Below are 16,988 nucleotides of genomic sequence, written 5' to 3' on the forward strand. Positions count from 1 at the left end.
GGTTGGCTGAAGATATCAATCAGCAGGCGCTTTTTGTAATGTGCTTTCAATGTTTTGATAACACTTTGATCCATCGATTGAACCAGTGCAGTCGTAATTTTTGCCAAATACAAAGCCTCTGTGTAATCATCCTCCTCCTTAACTCTCAATTCTTCCTTGTCCGTGTGTCCATGAGCATTATCTAATGAGAAAAGGGTCTTCAAATGGCAGATTTTTTTTCTCTTTAAGTGTCCTTTGACTTTTTGTGCAAAATGGTTGGAAAACCAGCATAAAAAACTTCTTTAGTAACCCATGCTTGGCTTTCGATTTTGTACGTCACTGGAAGAGGTTCCACTTTCATGTTTATAAATACCCACAGCTAAGAGTTTTAACATATGGCTTCCAGCGGCATTTGCGCACACCATTAACGTGATACACTCTCTGAGATTTTATTTAAACTTCTTTTTCTTCCTGTGTTACAAAAGTTTTTGTTGGGAGTTGCCGCCAGTTTATGCCTGTTTCATCGGAATTATACAATTGTTCGGGAACAAGGCCTCGTCCGTCGATTTCGGCGTTCAACTCTCGAATGAACTGAGAAACCTCAGTCTCATCAGCTGATAGTTTTTCTCCGCTCATCTGCAAGAAAAGAATGCCACGCTGCTTCTTAAAGTTTTCAAACCAAGCATCGCTGGCCCTAAAAACAGCTTTGTTGGTCAATTCACGATAAAAGAGCTGGGCCTTCTGTTGTAAAATATATCCCGAAATAGGGATATGCCCGTTTCTTTGTTGTTTAATCCAAACGTACAGAGCTTCCACAAAATGAGGTTATTCACTCATGCAAGGAGTTTTTCCTTTAGAGCCATCTTCTACAATTTCTATAAACGGTTCTACTTTAATCCTATTTTTTACGATGTCGTAAGCGATAGATCACCCGATATCAGAACGTTTATAACTGGAAGTTGGAGATTCACAACGGTCGTACCACCATTTATCCATAAGAGTTAAAGTTTTGTGCTATCGTTCAGCGTTTCCACTTTTGCTCACCGTCACACAACGCTTTTCAACACAAAATTAAAACAGAACAATTAATTCACGTAGCAGAATTCAAATTCACTAATAACATGAAAGAAGCATCCTAAATAACACATATTACACTGGGTGTGGCAAGGGGCAGGGAGCAGAGGGGAAGAGTCGCCAGTTGCGACAAGTGTGTGCCCCTCTTTGTCTGGAGCAAGCGCATTGCTGACCCACGACGCGGCGTCGGACTATCAAGCGTTTCGGACTGTTTGAATGTCTGATCATTGCGAGTCTACTGTAATTTCTTTTATCTGGTTATCCATTTCTTCAATCTCTTCATCATTTGCGGAGCTAGTTGTCATATGAACTTGTACTACTGTGGTGCATGTGGGCTTCGTGTTATCTTGGCTACAGTAATTCGTTCACTATGCTGTTCGTAGTAGATAAACCACAATACTATTTTCTTATTATTAAACCAATTCCCACATTACCCCCGTTTTAATCTATATTTACAACCCTGTATTCACCTGACCAGAAGTCCTGTTTCTCCTGCCACCAAAATTCACAAGTTCCCACAATATCTAACTTTGACCGATCCATTTCGCTTTTTAAATTTTATAACCTACCTGCCCTATTAAGGGATCTAACATTCCACTGTCCGACACGTAGAATGCCAGTTTTGTTTCTCCTGATGACGACATCCTCCAGAGTAGTCCGCACATGGAGATCCGAATAAGGGACTTTTTGCCTCCGGAATCTTTTACACAAGAGGTTGCCAATATCATTTAACCATACAGTAGAGCAGTATGCCCTCGGGAAAAATTACGGCTGTAGTTTCCCCTTGCTTTCAGCCGTTCGCAGCACCAGCACTGCAAGGCCGCTTTGGTTGATGTTACAAGGCCAGACTAATGCCCCTGCAAGTACTGAAAATGCTGCTGCCTCTCTTCAGGAACCATACGTTGGTCTGGAATCTCAACAGGTACCCCTCCTTTGGAGTTGGTCCTACTATACGACTGCTATCTGTATCGTTGAGGCACGCAAGCCTCTTCACCGACGGCAAGTTCCGTGGTTCATGGAGAGCTCGTGCTGTAGTAGTATGCTGCCCTCGACGAAATCATCGTGCACAACGTTGAAATTATTAAATGCTTATTGTCAATGTAATTCATATACACGAGGGCGTGCCGAAAAGTAATGCATCGAAATTTTTCATGTAGAACTCTTAAAGCTTTTTAAATAAAACAACATCCTGCATCTTTGTTTTTCATGTATATTTATTTAGTTCTCATCATAGTCATCCTGGAGATAAACACATTTCTTCCAGCCATAGACCAATTTGTTGATGTCGTCACTGTAGAATGCTTGACGATGTTGACAGAGCCACAACCACTCCTCCGTTTACAAAGCTTCATCACTATGAAAGTGAATTACTCGAAGATGTTGTTTAAGTTCTGAAAACAGACGCATATCGGATGAGGCCAAGTAGGGACTGTCTAGAGGATGATAGACGGCACTGAACGAAAGGTCTCGGATTGCTGCAAATGTCATAGCGTTCGTATGTGTCCTGGCAGTTCATGGTGAAGGGAGTGTGCTCCATGTGTGGAAGAATTTTCAGGCACCGACACGCCTCACGCACAGACATGTTCCGAGAAAAAATTCGGAACCCCTTAGCAGCAGCGAAGCCGCACGAAGGCGGGGGGTGGGGGGTGGGAGTTGGGCGCTGGTAGCGGTACAGATAACCCGCTCTTCAGCCAGTAGAACGTAATACTAACACAGATGCTAAAAATAGAGGAACAAGAAACCACATGTACTATGAGTTTAAAAGTAATTGAAAACGGAGCAACGTGCACTTTCACTATAACTGATAAAGTACCAGCCCTGGGATGGTGGATACTAGAGGAAAAGAAGGGGTCGGGGTCGGGGGGGGGGGGTGGAGGGAAATATAGGCGTGGTGGTGATGAGAAAGCCGAACTGGGAAGAAGTTGTGACAAAGACAGGGATGGCTGCAGGAGGGGACAAGTAGAGCTGTAGATTGGAGAGTAAAAAGTGGTGGGGGCGGCAGGGAAGAGGAAAAGGATGAAATGTGGTAGGGGGAGAGGAGGAGTAGGTAGCCGTTGGGAGGGTAGACAGTTTAGGATGGGTTGGGAGGAAGGGTATATGTCAGGGAGAGGGACACAGTTGAGATTTGTTTGGGAGAGGATGTGGAGGGTGTGCAGGAGATGAGCGGCTGGAATGTGTAAGTAGATGCGTGGCAGCACACTACGATTGGAGATTAGAAGGGACACAATAGGATTGCCGGAGTCCAACGTACGGATGGTGTAGGGTATTGAGAGGTGTTCAATATGAGTGGGGAGAGGTGGTAATTTGATGAGTTGGTAATGGATCCTCGTTCGGGAGGGTGCGTGAAAGTCGTTCGGGAGGGTGCGTGAAAGTCGACTGAGAAATATGTATGACATGTAATACCTCAACCGATATCAAGAACAGAATAAAAAATTCAGAGGCATTACTTTTCAGCACACCCTCGTTCTTAAGAAGTCACGTGTAGTCTACGAAAACATCTCTTCCGGTTCAACCATTTCAGCCGCAATCATAAAATGTATTGAACTTAATCAGTTGCTATGAGCGTTTTGGAAGAAGCAGTCGTGCCAAAATCTCTTGAAAGGCAGAAAAGTAATTACCTGCCTCTTATCTGTGACTGCTACAAGTTGTGCCAGTGAGAAAGCAGTCCAAGAGATCTCATATTAGCCTACCAATGCAGGTCATGCTGTCCTGTCACAGACCATTTCACACAATGTCACCTCCATGAATCTTTTTTCTCTGAATTTCGAAGAGTTTTTCTGTTTATGCTCATAATTACAGTCGACCGAAATAGTGGTCTGTGGCTTTTGCTTCACGTTTCGTGCCATGTCTAGGTAGAGAAAGGGCTCTCTGTTCTTCAAAAGGGATCCCACAAAGTTAGAATGGGATAAAGGAGTTCAGTTGAAAGTATTTGGAAGTGGATTATTACATACGGAACACACCTAGCAACCAAAAGAGATAAACTTTGACCCCTGACGGGAGATTAGGATCTAATTTAATTTGTGGCAGGGAAAATATAATCCCAGACCATAGTACACTGGTGAGTAAAACTTAAGAACGAAATAAATTATCGCCTGTTCTGTCACTGCCAAGTAACATTTTCGAAGAAACTTGGACCATGTATAGAAAGTACTGCTGCAATACAGCATATACGAGGGTTGGAACTTAAATAGTGGCAACTATTTATCCACAACCAGTACAAAAGAGTTACATGTTTCCACCTGTTACTGTCTTTCAAAGAAGTCACCAGTGTTGTGTAGAACCCGTTGCCAGCGATGTGCAAGGCGTCGTATACCATTAGCAGAGCCTGTTCTATTGATGGTGCGAATGGAGCGGTCTAAAGTTATGGTGATTCTCGTGATGGTGTTATCCTTATGTAACTCTTTTGTATCGGTTGTGAATGAATAGTTGCCACTGTTTAAATTACAACTCTCGTACACTGAAGAGCCGAAGAAACTGCTACAACTGCCTAATATCGTGTAAGGCCCCGCGAGTACGCCGAAGTGCCGCAAAACGACGTGAAATTGACTCTACTAATTTCTGAAGTAGTGCTGGAAGAAATTGACACCATTAATTCTGCAGGGACGTCCATAAATCTCTTCTGAACAGCACGTTGCAAGGCATCCAAGATATGTTCAATAATATTCATGTCTGAGGAGTCTGGTGGCCAGCTGAAATGTTTAAACACAGACGGGTGCTCTGGGAGCGACTCTTTAGCAATTCTGTATGTGTGCGCTGTCGCATTGTCCTGCTGGAATTGTCCAAGTTCGTCGAAATACACAATGGACATGAATGGATGCAGGTGATCAGACAGGATGCTTACGAACTGTCACCTCTCAGAGTCGTATCTAGACGTATCAGGCGTCCCATATGACTGCAACTCTACACGCCCCACACCATTAAAGACCTCAACAAGCTTGAAAAGTCCCCTGCTGATATGCAGAGTTCATGGATTCATGAAGTTGTCTCCATACCCCTTCACGTCCATCCACTCGATACAAATTAGAACAAGACTCGTCCGACCAGGCAATATGTTTCCAGTCATCAACAGTCCAATGTCGGTGTTGACAGGCCCAGGCGAGGCGTAAAGCTTTGTGCCATGCAAACATCAAGGGTACGCGAGCGGTCCTTCAGCTCCAAAAGCCCATATCGATGATGTTTCGTTGAGTGGTTCGGCCGGTGACACTTGTTGATGGCTTAGCATTGAAATATGCAGCAATTTCCGGAAGGATCGCACTTCTGTTGTTGAGCGGTTCTCTTCAGTCGCCGTTGGTCCCGTTCATCCAGGATCTTTTTCCGGTCGCAGCGATGTCGGAGACTGGATGTTTTACCGGGTTCCTGATATTCAGGGTACACTCGTGAAATGGTCGTACTGGAAAATCGCCACTTCATCGCTACCTCAGAGATGCTGTGCCCCATCGCTCATGTGCCGGCTATAACACCACGTTCAAACTCACTTAAATGTTGATAACTTGCCGTTGTATCAGCGTTAACCGATCTAACCACTTTTACAGACACTTGTTGTCTTATATAGGGATTGTCGACCGCAGCGCCGTATTCTGGCTGTTTAAATAGCTCTGTATTTGAATACGCATGCCTATACCAGTTTCTTTGGCTCTTCGTTGTAGTACAGTACAGAATGTAACTGGAAGAAAGACACAACGAGACGAACAGAAATGAGACTTTCATTCATAAATTCACCTCTATTTATGACAATCCTCTGCGTATTACAGAAGGCGGGAAATGATGCACACCAGGATGTATGACGGCCATGGACGGGAATCCATGCTTTGCTATGTGTTCCCATGATGGCGACAAGGTTGGTGAAGAGTCCTTGCGGTAGCGCGTTTCATTTCTGAACCAGCGCTGATGACGACTGCTGTAAGGTCGTTGGTATATGTGGAGGTGCTCCAAAAGGTCTCCTCAACGGGCCCCACGCGTTCTCCATGGGATTTAAGTTGGGGGAACGGGCAGGCCAGTCCATTCGCCGAATACCCTCTCGTTATAAGAGCTCCTCCACAAGCGCTGTTCTATGCAGACGCGCGTTGTCATCCATAAAAATGAAGTCGGCGCCGAATACACCACTGAGAAGACGCTGGTATAGAAAAGAGTATAGTGTCATAATAATATTGACCAGTGGTTGTACCGCGCTCAAAAATTTTGAGGTCGGTACCCCTATGCAACATAAAGCCTCTCCAGACCTGGGCCGCTGAAGCCTTAAGGTTCGGCATTGTTGCTGGGTACATTACATCCAGAACCATTTCGGAGACTGACTCTGCCCTCATCCGAGAAGAGCACGTGACACCACTCCTCGTTGGTCTAGTCCCTACGCTCTTGCACAATCCCCTTCTGTGCCGCCAATGTGCGGGTCTCAATGGAACACAACGTGCCGGTCGTCGGGTAGAGATACTAACCCCAGCAATCGCCGCGCCATTGTGGAGAGTGAGGTATCGTGCCTTGCAATCCTTTTCAGTGTGACTGCAATTACCCCCACTGATTGACGTGGGTTGCTCCTTGTCTGCTACTACATTTGACCGTAGTTTCTCGTCTGGGCAGCAGTATCTGTGGTTCGGAACGCTGTGGGTAATACGAAATTCCTATGCGACACTCGTTTGGGTTGGGTTGTTTTGGGGGAAGAGACCAAACAGCGAGGTCATCGGTCTCATCGGATTAGGTAAGGATGGGGAAGGAAGTCGGCCGTGCCGTTTCAAAGGAACCATCCCGGCATTTGCCTGGAGAGATTTAGGGAAATCACAGAAAACCTAAATCAGGATGGGCGGACGCGGGATTGAACCGTCGTCCACCCGAACGCGAGTCCAGTGTGCTAACCACTGCGCCACCTCGCTCGGTGCGACACTCGTCACACTCCGTCCTTATTCTAGTTTCTCGATGATTCATCCCGGTGCGAAGTCATTCAGGAGGTGTCTACGTCCATAAGGTCGTGAAGAAGACAACCACAGTGCACCATAACTTCTCATTGATTTACACACGGTCTCCTTCAGCTGTCTCGGGCTATGGAGCCAGCTCCATTTGGCGCTCCCACCATGTGACTTCCAGCTTTCTTTGTGTTAATGGGAGGCCTCTGGCAACATGCTACCGCATTTTCATTTATTACCAAAGAGTTGTTAAAGTGTCATGCTATTTTATTTATCTCGTGCTTAAGTTTTCAGTGTACTTTATATAGGCCTAGTGTCGGGATGTGTGTTCCTAATGATTGCTCTACTTGCCTTTCATTCCCTAGCGCAATTGGCAGCGTCTCTTGTACAGTTCTCGGTTCTCACCCAACAGATCTCTGGAGGCTGGAAATGTGACAAATGGGTACAATATTGGAAACGTTTCTGAGGAGAATTGTTACCAATTTCCGTGTTTACTTGATAAACATGGGAAATACATATCAGAACTAGGAAGCGGGCGGTTTGCGTGTTGTGGGTTGGGACGATTGCAGCTATTTTAGCCAAGATTAGTGATGATATTTTTCCACACAATAGCTGGATGCTTATTATTGTATTTGTATTTGTTAACGTCTCTCAAAGGGTACCTACGTCTTGTATTATAGTGTATGGAGCTAGTGGTGTGCCGGAGAATCAGTAGTAAAGGTAAGTGACGGAGAAATACACTTGTGGGCGTCAGTAATGTCATGGAGTTATGAGAAAACCTCTGTTTTGTTTTGAACCCGTCTGATATATATAACTCGTATGTAACGAGTCAAGTTGTAGGTATCACAAAAACAAATCGAATGGGAAATGTAGTCATACGCAGCAGTTAAACAGGTGGAACTTAGCAGTAAAAATGGTCGATCACAAAGAGATACGCAGGCCCACATGCAGAGATAACTAAATTCCGTCCGAAGAGGCCTTGAATGGCCCAGCGGTGCCGACATGCCGCCGTGTCATCCTATCCCGCAGGCGTCACTGGATGTGGATATGAAGGGGCATGTGGTCAGCACACCGCTCTCCCGGCCGTATATCAGTTTACGAGACCGGAGCCGCTACTTCTCAGTCAAGTAGCTCCTCCGTTTGCCTCACAAGGGCTGAGTACACCCCGCTTGCCAACAGCGCTCGGAAGACCGGATAGTCACGCAGTCCGACAGCGCTTAACTTCGGCGATCTGAACGGGAACCTGTGTTAACACTGCGGCAACGCCAAAATATTACCTAGAATGTGCTCGCTTGTCATCCAGAAGGAAGAAGAAATGTTGGGAGACCAAACAGAAGAAGGGGATTATGATTTAACGTTCCTTCGACGATGAGATCTTTATTGACTAAGTACATGTTAGGACGGGGAAAGAAATTTTAGGTCGGAAATACATGTAGAACTGAAGCCTTAAATGGATGCAGGCATAATGCTAGGTTGAAGAAAAGTAGTTTTTGTCTGTATTTTATGTCCTGTATATATGTGCTAATGATACAATTCAACGCTTCTCGATGTTCTCATTTCCTCTGTTTTGCACAGTATTATTCGTTACCAAACCTTTGCAATCCTGAACGGTTGGAGGTACAGAACAGGAAAGCGTCTATAAAGTACTCAGCTATATGTAGCCATGAAAATGGCTTAGCTCTCGAAGAGTAGAGGACACCTCGCTTCATTCGACGCAAATCAACGATGAAATCGACATCGTCGAGGAGAAATTCGATTTACTTCACATGCCACAAGAAGACTAAGACTTGGATGACGACGTTTCCTCTCAGGGACCAGTTTCCGCGAAACGCAGAAAAACATTAAAAAAATAAATTCTAAGTGAATGTAAATACAGGATAACAATTGTTTAAAGCATGTTATTAAAACATTCTTCTCAATTTTATATTGTAACTGAAGTATTTTCCATTATTAAAACCTTTGTTTTTAATTTTTAAAACCGTATATTATCATCTTTTCCTGGATTGGTAATTAATTAGTTTTGATACATAGAGCTAACAACCCAGATATCTAGGTATCTAACTAAAGTGCCCTTAAATTTGAATATTTGGATGAATATGGATGATTTTACATTAAAAAGTAATTTGAGTTTACGGAAAGCTCTTAGCATGAACTTACCTAGGGAGTGAGTTCATTTTGAAATTCAGAAACTCTTATTACGCAAAATTTAATGCTCTGCAACTTTCATCCGTGACACTTCTCATTTGGAGTACCGACTTTTGAGTTAGACGCACCGGAACATAAGCATAACTCACTTTTCCGCCAAGCTGATAAAAAGAGCCGATATTTGACGATCGATTGCCGCTAAACGGGTGAACTGATTTTAACTGTTACATGGGTCGTACTACGCGAAATTATGCTCTTTCATTTTGGTGTTATGGAAATCTGAGGGTGTATCGTTTTCGAGTTATAGGCGAAAACTGAAAAGAATCAAAAAAATTCGTTATTTTTCGGCCCCCAGGAGTTTAGCAAAACCCAGACTCATTTAACTCTTATTTGTGATGCCTAACGTAGATAAAAATTGTCCCCTGCTGTGTATATTTATTGGCCAGATTTTAAGATTTTGCTTTCACCTCACATCTGCCAATTTCCGTTGTCTACCATTTGTTCACACACAGTGCTGCCTTTCATACTCTTTTTTTCGGGGGAGTTAACTGATTTTCAAATATTTAAGCGCATATTCTTTGTAATTGGGCTACCTCTGTTTCCTCTAAAACTGATATGAGTCTTGACCTCTGTATTTATTAATTTCGTACTACCTGCACGTTTTTGCCTTCCTCCATCTCCCAAGGCTCGAAATATCTATAACACATTATCAGTCTTAACCTATGAGTTTGCACTCAAAAGATCATCAAATAATTTAAACGAGATAGTTTATATCCATGTTTGACCGTTTCGTTTTACCAAAGAATATGTCATAGATGTTTGTAAGCCTATGAGAATGGCTTAAGGACGAACCACTTAAGGAAGTATCTAATAAATACAATAGTCAAGACTAATATCAATTATTAAGTGCTTTAAAAAATAGCCGCTACATCTCACAAAGCGTTTATGCACTTTGTAACCTCTGTGTATTTCGCAGTTATAGTGCTTCCTAAATTGTACTACTTCTTTCTGTTGTTGTTCATTAATTTTTTTTCGTTTTGATAACTTTAAAATGAATTACTTTATAAAGCGCGCTAATCACATCGTAAGATACAATTTTTCATGTCTTCTTTCGGGAAGTCTCATTGATTAGAAAATAATGAATTAATTTACACCTGTTCGGTCGTTTCCTTCTTTAGTGTGGGACACAAAATTTTATCTTCTGTTTCTTCTATTTCTTCTTTATCCCTCAGTGTTCCTATTTCACCGAAGATAATGGGAAGTCGCTGGTTTTAGGTTCAGAATTAGTATATTTCTATGGATGAAATTCCTGTAGATATAACGTTTACTTAATGTAACACACGAGTGACAGAGATTGTGAACCCTATGTTTGCAAACAGTAATGTTTTCCCTGAGCGTGATTCCGTGCTGCCTGCGTATTGGTTCGCTAGTTGGATAAGAAGGATCCGTTCTGTTTGTCTATGCTCTTGTGAAAAGAGTACGTGCAACACCCAAACCGGGCAGTGTACATGTGCAAAGGTCGGTTGTATAAATATGATCTATACTGTCCTAATCATCTACTGACCAAACTAGCTCTATACGCGAAGTGCTGTAAGGACACGTCGCCTGACTCGGAAAGTCGGACTCACAAACAGTTATAATGAATTTATTTGCTTCTGTTGCTTGCTACTTTCTGAATGACCACCCTTCTTTCCGACTGCTGGGTCCTCTTTGCGATAGTTTTCCACTATAGCAACATAGACTATTGCTTTTCATTTTATGTACATAGACTGAAGCGGCGAGTGACAGCTTGTACTTAGGCCGGGAATCTAACCCAGGACTCCTGCTTACTAGGCAGCTCCGTTAGCCACTAAGCCACCCTGGCACAGCATTTCACACAGCTGTACGGAATACCCTGGCACAGCTCCAACCTCGATCCAAATTCTCAGCGGCACCCTAGTCTACTTTAAATTCCCCCCAACAGAATTTCCAAGGCTCTCCGTGTTCTGGAATAACACCTCAGCATAGACTGTAAATGAGGGATCCAGTCTGACACTCAGGTGCACGTACTTATACAAAAGAAGCGACACAGTTTCAGAGACCTTAATGTTCTTACACAGATATGATTTTGTGTGTAGAGACTGAAGTGGCAAGTGAGAATTTGTAACAAGCACGGACTTGTAGCTTGCGTCTCCTGGTTACTTAGCAGGTACGTTAGCCACTAAGGCACCTTGGAACAGCGTTTACACAACTACACGGATTACCCTGGCACACCTCCCACCTTCATTCAAATTCTTAGCGGCACCCCAGTCTTATTTAGATTCCCCAAGGTAATCCGTGAAGCTGTGTGAACCGCTGTGCCAGGAAGGCTTAGTGGCTAACGGACTTGCCTAGTAAGCAAGAGTCCTGGGTTAGATTCCCTGCTGTGCTGCCTTGATACAAATTTTCACTCGCCTCTTCAGTGCACATACATAAAATCATATCTATATGAGACCAGTTATGTCTGTGAAAATGTGTCATTTCATTTATATACTATTGTATTTCATTCCATTTTCGATGATCAAATGTTGAATCTGATTAGTCTTCTTCTTCTATAATGCGTGCCAGATAATGTTTTCATTATCATATGTAGTAAAGTAGACATCAGTCCAAAGACTGTTTTGAAGACCACGGTACGTTACTTAGTATGGTCCTGCTGGATGTGATACTATATGCCGTTGCCTTCCTCTGACCTTTGAAATGACTTACGCAGTCAGTTGTAGAAGGATCTGGAGACCTTTAGATTTGTAGTATGGCCCTTTGCTCCGTTATTTTGGCTTTCCATCTCTTCTTATAACTCTTCCTTGCTCTCTCCAATTAATAAATTCGTTGGCGAGTTTCTGTGCAACGAGATAATGAGCTTAGTGCATCGTCGGATCTCTGAATATATATCTGGCATTAGACGTGAAAGATAAAACTTCTGAAATAGAAGAGAGAAGAAGCAAAACTGAATCTGATATTTCGTCTTCAAGACATTGCTCAAATGTATAATGGTTTGGAGATGTGGTAAAAAAGTAATGGCACGCGCCCTCTCATGGAAAAGACAGTAAAATATACGTTCATTGAAGTCTGACATATTTGCAATAAAATGAAATAAAATTGCGCTCATTCTAAAAACAAATTTTTCGGTGTCGTAAGAGCTTACAAAACTGGCAGGGAAGGAATGCACAAGAAAATTCTGCTTTTTCTCCTTACATTACGAATAGTCATATCTGGAACTAAAATATCACAAGAAAGGAAGGTAACATAAAGTTCTAGTGGAGACTTGAAATTTTCTGCTGGAAATAAAATTGTATTAATTCTTCTTCTCCACGTTGGGATACTATAAAGACTACCAATCAGTCGTAAGTCATAGAATACTGCCAAGTGTTAGTCCGCATTTCTTTTTCCCTCTTACTTTCTGATGTTCATTTTCGAGGTACGCATACTTATCCCCGAATGCTGCACTGCCGTTCGTTGTTGTACAGGGTGGTAGGTAATTACCGCTACAAACGTCCACGACTTGTAAAGGGAATTGAGTGCATAATACTCTGAATAGGAAGCCGTGTCCGGAAACGTGCCGTTTCCGTGCTACGGCCGTTTGCTACAGGGTAGACATGATGGGAGGTGGGGTGGTTTCGTTGAATCGGCTGACGTCATCTGACGTCCATCCTATCTCTCTGATCTTGTTCAAGCCTTATTCACGTGTCTGTGAGTGTTTGACCTACATGCTATAGCACACGTTTGCAGAATACACCGACATGACTCTTCTGAATGGCGAAGCTCACAGTAATGGAAGACCTGCTGGTCGCCTTTATCAAGATCGTTTTCCTCAACGTCTAACTCCCTCGCATACTATTTTAGCCACATATACGTAACGGCTTCGAGGAAAGGAACCTTCTACGTCAGGTGTGACTGTTATGGTCCTAGGAGACGTCCCACAACCGAATTGGAAGAGGCCGTACTGGATCAAGTTGAAGAGAACCATCAACGAGTACACGAGCAATTTCTTTGGCTATTAATGAGTGGATCTGTACAACAAGTTATGTACTGAGTCAGGCCTAATCAATTACAAACACGTTTTGAAATTGTTGCAACACGGTAACGGTACATTTCCAGACATGTGTTCCAATTCAAGTTATGATCTACTCGCTCAACTCTACAACGGGAATTTCCGAGTACCCTGTATAACTCGAAGTGTCTCCAGTTATCCATGTTACTGCGTTATTCTTCATTCGTGGGTATCTCAATCTCTGACGATGAAGAAGATCTTATTTATTGACGCAATTGGGAGCTGTGCCATCTATTACCGGTATTGTGTGGAGGACGTATCTTAATATGGTAATGTGTTGCCGCATGTCAATCTATGAATGAGGGTATCTCTGAGTCAGCGAGTCACATTGCATGTATTGTATTTAAAAAGTGGCCCACATTCTTGCAGGAGTACGGGTCAAAATTAGGAAAAACTGCTACAAACGTATGTCTACGAACAAATTCTTGCTGAGATACATACTATTCTGTCGTATGACAGCCATGGCTGTGTCGGTACTATACAAGATACTCAACGTAGCCACAATACGTTCTTACACATCCCTCACTCTCTTCTCTCAAAAGAACAAGAACTGGTTCCAACACATGTTGCTGTCTCTGGCTTTTGACGAACATAGGAAACACAATCCTGTACCGTGTCAGTGGGTGTGGAGTACATCAAAGCCTTTAAATTCCTCTAGACACAACTCTGAGGTATTAGATTGTCTTCCTGATAAGGCAGTGTTACCAAACAAATCGCGTAATCGGATTCTCAGAAAATAGTTATCAACAATAGCTATTAATTTGTGCGGTTTATTGTATGTTTAACTAATTACGAACCTTACAATGTAGAATCAGGAGGGATTCATCATCTGTGGGATAAACATAGGATATATAACCAAATTTATGCCAAGGAAACAGCCGAAATCCTGCCATAAAAAAAGAATAAGATAAACAAAGGAAAGAGAAGAGTTCGATGTTGGAAGAACAGAATTTATTGTACTGCTGGCATCGAGGACATTAGACGTCGAACAGACATTGGAACAACAGTTGGTAAAGAGTAAGTCTATGACTCATTCTGAAGAAACCTTCATAGCAGTCACCTTACGTACCTGAGGGAATAAAAGATCACTCATTCCAGGATGACTGAAAGGGTGCCTGAATTCCGCTCTGTGAGAATGATGCGAGGGTTGCACAGAAAGTAATGCACCGCATGTGTTTCTCAGCCGAAAACAATGAAGCGAATGGGAAACGTTACGCATCTATTATTTGCAGACTCCTGAGTGAGCGCACCAATTTTTCGTCGCTTCCGACAGAGAGCGTAGCCGCAGGGTAGTTTCAAAACGGCGTCTGTAGGTCATGTACGTTACAAGCAACGTGCTGTCATTGAATATCTCACTGCAGAGAAAGAAACTGTGGGGATTTCTCACAAAGTGCATGGAGCATCTGCTGTTGACAGAGGTACAGTTAGTCTCTGGGCACGGAGGGTGAGGTCATCAGAAGGCGGTTCGGCGTAGTTGCACGATTTGCAGCGATCGGGGAGACCTTCCACGGCTTTCACACCTGACACACCTGATCTAACCTCCTCGGACTTCCACTTATTCGGGCCATTAAAGGATGCCATTCGTGTAAAACGTTTTGAGGACGATGAGGAGGTGATTCACACAGTGAAGCACAGGCTCCGCCACCAGGACAAGGATTGGTACCGACAGGGCATACACGCCGTTGTTTCGCCTTGGAGGAAGGTCATAGAACGGGATGGTGATTACGTGCAAAAATGGGGTGTGTAGATGAAAAACCATTCTTTCGTGTGTGTAATTCACATTATGTTCAATTAAGAACTGTTGAAGAAAAAAATGCGGTGCATTATTCTCTTGGCAGCCCTCGTAGTACACCGTCTTAGCCGTTGCGAATGCTAGTACACCGTCTTAGCTGTTACGCTAGTTGTCTCGAAAACAATTATACGAATGGTTTAATGTGAAACATTTCCATTACACCCTTGGTTTTTGTATTACATTCCGATGCAATTAATAAGGTACACGAGACAATACCGACATTAATTAAATACGATTGTAACTGCTTGAGTACGAAAAATATAAACATCAGTTTGTGAACCGTATAGGTCTCAGTTTTCTTAAATTCCCTCACGTGCTAAAAATGACAAAGATTCAATTCAGAAATGCGATAAGAATGGGAATAGAAAATTTGACTACTCACGTTGCACTGGCCTTTGCCAGTGGTTCCTGCGCAAATGTTGTTCTCCCGCAAAACTCGGTAGTTTTCGTACGCTGCTTTACAGTCCTCGTCCGACCATACTGGAATGTCAACCTTCCGCAGTTTATCTACGGTAGACGATGACGACGTCTGAAACACAAATCACAATAAACACCTTATCGCACTGAACACTGTTTCACAGTGGACACTTTCCTCTAAAAGCACAATTCGTACTTCAGCCCAGTTTCTTTATTCTTTCTTTACAGTAATACAGAACATTATACCTACTGAGTTGCTACTTTTATCAATTTTGGATGTTTGGAAGTACCAGTATACTACAGCCTGAATCGAATATGTTTACATAGCGACTCTTCTTCTTCTTCACACATTTGCATTTAGTGCTTTGGACCGGACCGTGACGCGAATCTGTCACAAAAGTGTTTGAAGATACAGAGGTGCGACTTGGGAAACGTTGTTGAAGCTTTAAGTGGGATCGTTCTGGGACAGCATAATTGGTACTGCAGCTACAGCTCCACCTCACCCTCTCCCAGTCTCCCTTCCTCTGCTCTCCACACAACGTCAGTATTGATCCGGATAAAAATCCCAGTGTCGCACATGTTTTCAGCTTTTCTCATACAGTTACATCGTTCACTCCGCAAACAGAGTTTGGTGCTCTTCTCTTTGTGACTTAAATTTACAGTGCTGCTGATTTCTAAAATATCAACTCACACCATGTGGTTAATAAGCTCCCTGGACAAAATATTAGTCACACGCTCAAGAGAGTTCACTGGTTGCTTAGGAGTCCTGTGGATGGTTTGGAACCGGTACCAGGTGACTATGGAACCGTGCACTGCTGACGTGAGTCATGGCAGTGGAGTGATATGGTTTGTGCCACATGGTTGTATGGAACCAGTGTAGTAAATTGGGTCGGCTTATAGACGTCACAGGTTGGCAGACGGCAGCTACTGTGTGTGGACGTGCTATAGTAGAGGAATGTGTATCTACAAAGGTCTTATACAGCCTTATAGACACTAAGAGAATGCTATAAATATTTGCAGAATGTATAAAATATAACCATAAGATAATGCAATGCCTAGAATATCCGAAGGAACAGGCACTATGTCAACGACCGCCGTTACGAAGTACATGAACTGTATTCGTAGTTGCGAATACGGACAACCATCAACTGTGCAATTGAAAGACGACAAAGAAAATTTGTGCCGGACCGCGATTCGATCCTAGATTTCCCACTTGTCTCGGGCGGTCGCCTTGCCATTTTTTTACCTCATCTTGTTCCTTATTATTCCTAGCAATTGCTCGGAACGGACGTCCCTATGACACCCGTTGCAGTTCATTGTTGATCCATTCACGCAGTTTTTTTTTTTATTACAGAGGCAACAAACTCTCTGACCGAACACGCTGAGCTACCGTGCAGGTATACCATTAGGCCGTTCTAGCACGCTTCACTGCCACACCCAAACTTCCACATGTTGTCAACTATGTGTTGTTCAGAAGTACGACGCAATGCGGCGACTACAGCCGTTATGAAATACAGAGCGGTCCAAAAAAATGTATCCACTGTTTAAAAGTCCATAACTTGCAAACTAATTGACGGATTTGTCTCATTTTTGGTGAAAGTGTAGCTTAAAGTCCAAC

The 16,988-nt window shown here is 43.1% G+C and overlaps 1 protein-coding gene across 1 annotated transcript in view; it reads right to left on the reverse strand.

Moving 5' to 3' along the window:
• Positions 1–16,988, reverse strand: part of LOC124795961 (trypsin I-P1-like) — a 132,594-nt gene that overhangs the window by 12,899 nt on the left and 102,707 nt on the right. The window contains exon 6 of the mRNA XM_047260042.1: positions 15,336–15,482. Within this exon, the coding sequence (XP_047115998.1) occupies positions 15,336–15,482 (147 nt within the window). The remainder of the gene's footprint in view (positions 1–15,335; positions 15,483–16,988) is intronic.

This window comes from Schistocerca piceifrons, chromosome 4, assembly GCF_021461385.2.
Source record: "Schistocerca piceifrons isolate TAMUIC-IGC-003096 chromosome 4, iqSchPice1.1, whole genome shotgun sequence".
NCBI classification, from domain to species: Eukaryota; Metazoa; Arthropoda; class Insecta; order Orthoptera; family Acrididae; genus Schistocerca; species Schistocerca piceifrons.